The sequence below is a fragment of the Macrobrachium nipponense genome, chromosome 16 (genome assembly GCF_015104395.2).
Source record: "Macrobrachium nipponense isolate FS-2020 chromosome 16, ASM1510439v2, whole genome shotgun sequence".
In the NCBI taxonomy this organism is placed as follows: Eukaryota; Metazoa; Arthropoda; class Malacostraca; order Decapoda; family Palaemonidae; genus Macrobrachium; species Macrobrachium nipponense.
The window spans coordinates 20,375,487-20,385,486 of NC_087209.1; the positions used below are offsets into that span (position 1 = coordinate 20,375,487).

Sequence of the window (10,000 nt, forward strand, 5' to 3'; positions counted from 1 at the left end):
TGAAGAACAGTAGGAGAAGGAAAACCAACCTAAGCATGGCATGGATAGACTATAAGAAAGCCTTCGACATGATACCACACACATGCTAATAGAATGCCTGAATATATGGGGCAGAGGAAATACCATCAGCTTCCTCAAAAAATACAATGCGCAAATGGAATACAATACTTACAAGCTCTGGAATAAGACTAGCAGAGGTTAATATCAGGAAGAGGGATCTTCCAGGGCGACTCACTGTCCCCACTACTCTTCGTAGTAGCCATGATTCCCATGACAAAAGTACTACAGAAGATGGATGCGGGGTACCAACTCAAGAAAAGAGGCAAACCAAAATCAACCATCTGATGGTTCATGGACGACATTTTCCAAGCTGTATTGGTAAAGAGCATCAAGGAAATAGATACCCTAATCCAGACTGTAAGGATTGTATCTGGGGACATCAGAATGGAGTTTTGGAATAGAAAAAATGCGCCTTAGTCAACATACAAAAAGGCAAAGTAACGAGAGCTGAGGGATAAAGCTACAGATGGGGAGCAACATCAAAACACATAGATGAGACAGGATACAAATACCTGGGAATAATGGAAGGAGGAGATATAAAACACCAAGAGATGAAGGACACGATCAGGAAAGAATATATGCAGAGACTCAAGGCGATACTCAAGTCAAAAACTCAACGCCGGAAATATGATAAAAGCCATAAACACATGGGCAGTGCCAGTAATCAGATACAGCGCAGGAATAGTGGAATGGGACGAAGGCAGAATCCGCAGCATAGATCAGAAAACCAGGACACAAATGACAATACACAAAGCACTACACCCAAGAGCAAATACCGGACAGACTATACATAACACGAAAGGAAGGAGGGAGAGGACTACTAAGTATAGAGGACTGCGTCAACATCGAAAACAGAGCACTGGGGCAATATCTGCAAACCAGTGAAGACGAGTGGCTAAAGAGTGCATGGGAAGAAGGACTAATAAAAGTAGACGAAGACCCAGAAATATACAGAGACAGGAGAAAGAAACAGAAAGAACAGAGGACTGGCACAACAAACCAATGCACGGACAATACATGAGACAGACTAAAGAACTAGCCAGCGGTGACAATTGGCAATGGCTACAGAGGGGAGAGCTAAAGAAGGAAACTGAAGGAATGATAACAGCGGCACAAGATCAGGCCCTAAGAACCAGATATGTTCAAAGTACGATAGACGGAAATAACATCTCTCCCATATGTAGGAAGTGCAATACGAAAAATGAAACCATAAACCACATAGCAAGTGAATGCCCGGCACTTGCACAGAACCAGTACAAAAAGAGGCATGATCAGTGGCAAAAGCCCTCCACTGGAGCCTTGTCAAGAAAAACATCAGCTACCTTGCAGTAATAAGTGGTACGAGCACCAACCTGAAGGAGTGATAGAAAACGATCAGGCAAAGATCCTCTGGGACTATGGTATCAGAACGGATAGGGTGATACGTGCAAACAGACCAGACGTGACGTTGATTGACAAAGTCAAGAAGAAAGTATCACTCATTGATGTCGCAATACCATGGGACACCAGAGTTGAAGAGAAAGAGAGGGAAAAAATGGATAAGTATCAAGATCTGAAAATAGAAATAAGAAGGATATGGGATATGCCAGTGGAAATCGTACCCATAATCATAGGAGCACTAGGCACGATCCCAAGATCCCTGAAAAGGAATCTAGAAAAAACTAGAGGCTGAAGTAGCTCCAGGACTCATGCAGAAGAGTGTCATCCTAGAAACGGCACACATAGTAAGAAAAGTGATGGGACTCCTAAGGAGGCAGGATGCATCCCGGAACCCCACACGATAAATACCACCCAGTCGAATTGGAGGACTGTGATAGAGCATAATAATAATAATAATTATAATAATTCGCAATTATATAAATATATTGTATCAGCATTCATAACTGTGGATTTGTTTCTCCATCTGAAGTCTCGTGCTACTATGAGGATTTTTTAATAATAATAATAATAATAATAATAATAATAATAATAATAATAATAATAATAATAATAATAATAAGCATATATTTATTTTTGGATTTATATTACATAAAACTTTATTACGATATTGTTAATTTCTTAATAATAATAATAATAATAATAATAATAATAATAATAATAATAATAATAATAATAATAATAATTCGCAATTATATAAATATATTGTATCAGCATTCAAAAGATAATTGTAGATTTTTTACATAACAGAATATCACGATACTATGAATTACTTAATAATAATAATAATAATTATCATTATCATAATTATATGAAGCTCCTTTAATCTCTTATCTATCTGCAGGGGTAAATAACTTTAGTGAAGTAAGGCACGATAGACAGATAGAAATTTTTGGGAGAATAAATTTTGAAAATATGAATATGCATCGCTCTCTCTCCTCTCTCTCTCTCCGCCCCCTCTCTACTCTCTCTCTCTCTCTCTCTCTCTCTCAAAATACATATGCAATGAAACATGCACTAACGAAACTCATTTTCGTAAGTGCTGCCCTTGGATCCCATGGAAGAGAGCAAGATATTTGCTAAGAAAATTTAAAATGATTTCAAAGCGATTTACATTATTTATTTGCCAATTCATTTGTTATTAAAATTTTCCAAGTTTTTTTTTTAATCATGGAAAACTGAGATCCTTTTTAAATTATTTCATTTGATTATAACATTTCCGTTGACAATATATAGACTTTGATGTATTGCAATCTATAGTTTAATATTTACCTGAAAACAGAAACTAAATACTATATAGCTCACTATTTCATCAGTAAAGGAAAATTCTTTCCAATATTTTAACATTTTACTGTAGTAACTTCAATTAACATTATTATTCTGAAAAAAAGTCAATGCATTTTATTTTTTTTTCCATGGTATTATTATTATTATTATTATTATTATTATTATTAGAAGTAGTAGTAGTAGTAGTAGTAGTAGTAGTAGTAGTAGAGTAGTAGTAGTATAGTAGTAGTAGCCTGGACGACAGATACTAAAGTTTACAAGGACTTGTTTGGTGGTATATAGTAATTATGAGCAACAAATTTAGGAATTTTAAGCCTTATCATAATTTTCTATTGAACTGTTACTAGGTTTGCGTAGCAAATTCGCCAAACCCACTGATGACAAGAAATTAAGTTTTCCAGTCTAAAGGCTAATTTAATAACCTGAAAGGAAGATATGCTTACAACAAACAACAGAGAGAGAGAGAGAGAGAGAGAGAGAGAGAGAGAGAGAGAGAGAGAGAGAGAGAGAGAGAGAGAGACTCATTTACACTGTTCAAAAATAACCTTTCATTATATTTTAAGGAAGTACAGCAAACACATCTGTATACTTAATAATACTGAGAAAAATATCCTCGTACTGTAAAAAAGCCAAACTCCGGAATTTCTTCTCTATTTCCGTGTCCCCTTCTCTTATTATCTCCAATCTCTCTTCGTTTCCCATGAGGTCTGAGCCACATAGAAGCATTTGACCGTCCTCTCCTCGAAAGAGAAAACTTAACTGGACCATCGGGAAGATCGAAATTTCCTAAAAGGTGGAAAGCTACTTAGCGAAGAAGTCTTGGCAATGGAAAACACTTACAACGAAAGTCATAATCTGGTCAACGTTGCAAGTTAGAAACGTTGACTGAAGGAATCTCGATAACGCAAAACATTTTTACAACGGTGACCTTGACAACGAAAACCTCAGGTACAAAGGAAGCTCTAATTTTGTTAGCCGTGTTTACTAAATTAAAGCTGACATTAAATAACTTACTTGTGACTGTAAATTTGAAAACGGAAACTTGGTTGCACAGGGAAATCTGCAACAAAAGCCATCGTGGAGACGTTCATGTCAATGGAAAGCATGTTGCCAAAAAATGGAAAACTTTTTTGTCATGGAAAATATGTGGGTGCAAACTTTCTTTGAAGAAAGCTTTCCACAATGAAAAGTTTGCGTGCAAAACAACTGATCGCTTGCAAGCAAGAGAATTTTCAGTCAAAGGGTTTCCTTAGCCGGTTTCTATAAGAAATCTTGAAAACAGATAACCTTTTAGCAAAGGAAACTTTGACAGTTGAAAACTTATAAACAAAGGAAACTTGACAGAGGAAACTTATATAAAAGCTCATTCTGCCATTATAGGCAACAGATGAAAAAATGTGATGGAGACTTCAACAAGAAAATCTCAACTAGAATAGAAAATAGGCAAACGTCCCTTAACCTATTTATAGAGAACCTTCTTACAAATAAGCCCACAATTATCTAAGGCCCACACGTAAGAGGGACAGCGGCGGCGGCGGCTCATTCAAGTTGTTGTTAATAGCTGTTCATTCTATGAATGGCGATAAGACGTGTCATCTTCAGAACTCACCGACGGCACAACGATAGAGAGATAAGATTACGTCGAGGCAGGACGCCGATGGGACGCACAGAATATTTCCGTGTCTCCGATTAAAGAGTCGCTTGGCCAGGTAAAGGTAAACGATCCGCGCGGGGGGGCGCCAAGACGAAGCGGTCCTCCAACCTCGAAATCGGATCGGGCACTTCCGGTTCGTGTACTTGACAAGTATCTTTCGTGTTCGGCGCGCTGACGACGATAGCGGAAGCCTTCGTGGCGAGGGCTACTTTCGATAAGGGGCCCGCCATGCTTTTCCGAGTCAATGGACTTCTGTAGGTGGACGATAAATGGTGTATTTTTGAGGAGTTTTTCCTGAATGTCTGCCAAATACTACTACAGGCTGCCATTTCTCCAATGGTCTTATCCGATGCCACTAGAGGGTTGGTAAAACAGTAAGTTGAAACATTAAGATATCGTCTTTTACATGGGTCCCAGTTCCTCGTTAGAAGAGGGGGTTACGTGCTCGCCAACCGATTCGGTAGTACGAGTTCCATTCCCCGCTCTGCCAATGTAGAATGAGAGGAATTTATTTCTGGTAATAAGAAATTAATTTCTCGAAATGATGTGGTTCGGATCCGACAATAAGCTAGCTGTAGGTCCCTTCGCTAGGTAAGCAATTGGTTCCTAACCACGTAAAAATGTTAAGTCCTTCGGACCAACCCTAGGAGAGCTGTTAACCAGCTCAGTGGTCTGGTAAAACTAAGATATACTTTTTACGTGGGTCCTTTTTTCACCTCTGTCTGTCAAGAATGACCTTCTTTAAGAAAAAAATTACCATTTGACCAAGAACGAAATCAGCGGTATAAAGAACCTTAGTATATAAATAAAAGTCGGGTACGATCCTTTGACAATTATCATGACTCATTACTCGAAATAAAGGAGCATTTCTTGCTTACAAAAAAAAAAGAAAAAGAAAAAAACTACAAATACGGACCACAGTGAAAGATGCACACCCTGCCACTTTAATCTACGAAAACGAATCTGTGATTCAATCTGTTCACCCTCCGGCGGTCAAATCATGAAAACCCAATCACGAACGTCACACCTCTTTCAAACGACCGTCCGCCGTGCCATTAAGAGCTTGTTTTAAATCTGTCTGTCCCTCCAGTGAGCATACATTACGAGGAAGGGGCCGATTAGTTCTATAGGATTCACCCAATCCTATCCCTTCCCCCCCTTGACTAACCCCCCCCCCCTGTTCCCCTCACTCCTCCCCTCCTCCCTCTGTCTCACTGTCAGGTGAGGCACACCCGATGTCCCCTCGGCGCGCCCTTCAGAAGCTCGTCTCCCCTCACTGCATCTTCTGCCCTTCCCCTCTCCCACCCTGGTCTCTTTCCCCCCCTCTTCTTTCTGCCATATGTCGCTTTTCATGTTTTTAATCAGTGACTTAACATTTTAATCAAGGGTGCCCTGAGGTGGCAAAATCCCAGCTATTGGGAATTGTCAATAGGCATTGTCCCCCCCTCCCCCCCTCCCCCCCTACTCTCTCTCTCTCTCTCCTCTCTCTCTCTCTCTCTCTCTCTTACTTCCCCTAAATCTTATCGGGAAAGGGGTCTGGTAGATTTAATGGATGGGAGCCGAGATTGCTACATTTACGAAACATAAGCTTCGGATGACTGAATGGAAAGATATTATGTGATGTACCTGGAAGCTGCGAGTAGATAAAACAAAGCATAAGACCCAAAATATATAAGAGCCTAAGTCATTCCTAGTTAATGCCATTACAATGCCATTTGTTCATATGCTAGGGATTGGATCATTTCTTTCTGATTTTATGGAACTTTTTTGGTTAAGGTTTCTGTGTGGCATTTGACGTTAATTTGCGCCCTTATGTTTTAAATTCCTGAGAACCGACATAAAATATTTCATTGCCTATGTCAATTCAACTGAGATCGCAAGAAATTCTAAGGGATATTTGCGTCTCAGATTATTCTCTCTCTCTCTCTCTCTCTCTTATATTACATATATGTTTTTACGTTGCATGGAATCAGTGGTTATTCAGCAACGGGACCATCGGCTTTACGCGACTTCCGAACCACGTCGAGAGTAACTTCTATCACCAGAAATACACATCTCTAACTCCTCAATGGAATGCCTGATAATCGAACTCGCTGCCACCGAGGTAGCAGGTCAAGACCATACCGATCACGCCACTGAGGCGCTCTATATATTACATATATTACGCTTTTGTGAGAACTCTCATATATAGGCAATGAAGCAACAGGTCCATGCAACATTTGTATACCGAAGAGGAAAGATATTATAGAGTAGTTCCCCAACACACAATCATAACTCAAGTCACTATTGACACATTACGCATTACGAGAATTCACTTAAAGCATTTCGAAAAAGCAAACCTCCTTACTCTTGGAGCAAATCTATGTTTTATAAATTATGCGCATTCTAAACGAATGATGTACGAAATGTGAAGATTATTCATATAATGAAAATTTCTATGCATATAAGGAAAGTTAACCTTCAGACTATATATATATATATATATATAATATATATATATATATATATATATATATAATATATATATATAATATATATATATATAATATTATATCTATATATATAAAAATTATATTCACATTACGCGCACACACATACACACACACACATTACATATACATATATATATATATATATATATATATATATATATATATATATATATATATATAACATAGTATATATACATATAGTATGTGTGTGGGTTTGTGCGTATTCCATAGGCATAAACATAAAAAAAATAAACTTTCATAATATTTAAGAAATAAATGAGAGAGAGAGAGAGAGAGAGAGAGAGAGAGAGAGAGAGAGAGAGAGAGAGAGAGAATAATAAACATTTTAAAATAATGATAACACAATGAGAAATGTCTCTTTTCAAGATGGCGTCTATGATACATACCTGGTTCCATTCTAACCAGGCCCGGCTGGGCTTCCCCGAATGGATACTTCTCCCTCTGCAATACTGCAATGAAACAGGAAAATCATTAAAATTACGCATTAAAAGTTCATACACACAAAATAAATCAGCACAAGTCTTGAATGTGCAAATGCATCATTATGATAAAGTGAAAGTAGCCTACTGACGTTTAATCTAAAGCAACCTCCACAAATTGATTGCAAAATCACTAAAAAGTCACAAGTTTTCTAAAAAGAAAAAAAGAAAGGATATATCTGTAATACATTAAAAAATTAGACAGTTGCCGTACAAACATGAGTAATGATCGAGTTCAGTCCTGGACTGAAAATACGAAGGAAGAGAGAGAGAGAGAGAGAGAGAGAGAGAGAGAGAGAGAGAGAGAGAGAGAGAGAGAAAGATTAACTGATTGTGAGTTATCTGGCGTCACAACTACCAGGGTCGCCGACGCCGATGAGAGAGAGAGAGAGAGAGAGAAAATAAATCATAGTATAACCAAATGGAGACTGAGATATAATTTAGTTTAACCAGAGCATTTTCAGAGAGGAAGGAGAAGAGAGAGAGAGAGAGAGAGAGAGAGAGAGAGAGAGAGAGAGAGAGAGACTACAAAGCATAGTATAACAAGAAATAAAGACGAACATATAATTTACTTTAACATGGCCATTTTCGAGAGAGGGAGAGAGAGAGAGAGAGAGCTATATTTCTCAGCACTATAGTCAGATGAATCGAAGACATAACATAGTTTATAAAGCCAATATTCGTGAGAGAGAGAGAGAGAGATGAGCAGAGAGAGGAGGAGAGAGGGAGGGGGGAGAGAGGATAGAGAGAGAGAGAGCGAGCAGAGCGAGAGGAGAGACAGAGAGAGAGAGAGAGAATATCTAGTATGCCATGGAGAACAGTAATTTTAGTTTAACAAAGCCTTTTCTAGAGAGAGAGAGAGACGAGAGAGAGAGAGAGAGAGAGAGAGAGTGATGAGAGAGAGAGAGATTTTAAGAGACAGGGAAAGAGAGAGAGATATCATAGACGATGGAGTTTACAAGCATTTTAGAGGAGAGAGAAGAGGAGAGGAGAAGAGGAGAAAGAGAGAGAGAGGAGAGAGACTAAAATGCAATGTTTAAACAAGAAATAAACGACATAAAATTTACTTTAACAAGGCCATTTTCTAAAGAGAGAGAGAGAGAGAGAGAGAGAGAGAGAGAGAGAGAGAGAGAGAGAGAGAGAGGACTAATTGAGATTCAATAATAGCACCTCTAGTCTTCAATTTCTCTAGCCGAGTCGAAATGTGGGCCTCGGCTGATTAGTTAAATCTATTGGTCGCAGCACATCACTGGCGTCGCTAATTGCACGGGAGTGCATGCAAGTAGGGCGAGCGCCCCTCCTAAAGTGGTAACCCAATTTTTCTAACTTCCCTCTTGGTCAACACGAATTCGGAACAATTTGGCTCTACGGTAGTCTTTGAAGACAGAACGTCTCTCTCTCTCTCTCTCTCTCTCTCTCTCTCTCTCTCTCTCTCTCCTCTCTCTCTCTCTCTTGAAAACGGCCTTTCTGAACTTAATTGTATCTTCGTCTCTGTCTATTTAATGCGATTTATAGCTCTTCTCTCTCTCTCTCTCTCTCTCTCTCTCTCTCTCTCTCTCTCTCTCTCTCTCTGTTTGTTTGGGAATTGTTTATACTAGTACTTTTTCTCAAGAATTGTATCCATATATCATTTTCAACGTACAAACTGAGGCAGAATATGACTGCCAAAATCTACATCGGTTTCCTAAAACACCACTGGCCATCGTCAATTGTACTGCTTATTATGAATTTTGAAATAAATGTAATTTTTTAGTTATTATAAGACAATTACCAAAATTGTCCGAAAAGAAGTTGGCAAGGGTAGCCGCTCTTGGTCAAATGTCGCAAATAATTTACAAAAACAAAGAAACTAATGAGTAAACTACGGATGTTTTATAAAATGAGTCATTAGAACATTCCCTCCGACAAAATTCCGTCTTTTAACATTTCCAAATATAAATTTAATGTCTGTATGCATGAATTTACGTAAGTACACGAATTTATGCACATACGTCCACATACACACACTCACATGAAGATAGGCTTTCACTCGATAAATTAACAAGCAAATGCGACTTTAAATAGTAGTTATTTTTAAACCTCCCTTCTACTTCAAAAAAAAAAATCACTTCCTCATGCATAACTTGACCTATGAATCTGTCTGACAGCTTCAGCTGAATAAAAATAAAAACGCAGCATCATGGTGACAACTGGTTTAGCCGAATTTATGGAATTAAGAGAGACAGCAAACAAACAAAATGCTGTCAACTGATTCCATAAATGATAACATCTGATCTTCAAACAGATAAGTGTTACATTCACATTACCAAATCAATAACCAAAACAAACTTGTAAATCTAGTTCATTAATCATTTCATTGTTGTTTCATCTGTTTTAAGGAATTTCTTCTCTTAAAGGACAACTATTTAATAATAATGATAACAAATTATATTTCCAGCTCAAAGCCATATGGATTATACAAATTATAGACAATAACACACAATCAAGATATATAAGCTAACATTATGAAAAATTTAATACTCGGCAAAATCCAGAGTTGCTGAAGTAGTATAAAGGATGATATTAATAAT

The 10,000-nt window shown here is 37.9% G+C and overlaps 1 protein-coding gene across 1 annotated transcript in view; it reads right to left on the minus strand.

Moving 5' to 3' along the window:
* The window catches only part of LOC135195284 (LIM/homeobox protein lim-7-like), a 278,819-nt gene that overhangs the window by 220,648 nt on the left and 48,171 nt on the right, over positions 1-10,000 (minus strand). Inside the window, 1 exon segment of the mRNA XM_064221543.1 lies at positions 7,338-7,400. Within this exon segment, the coding sequence (XP_064077613.1) occupies positions 7,338-7,400 (63 nt within the window).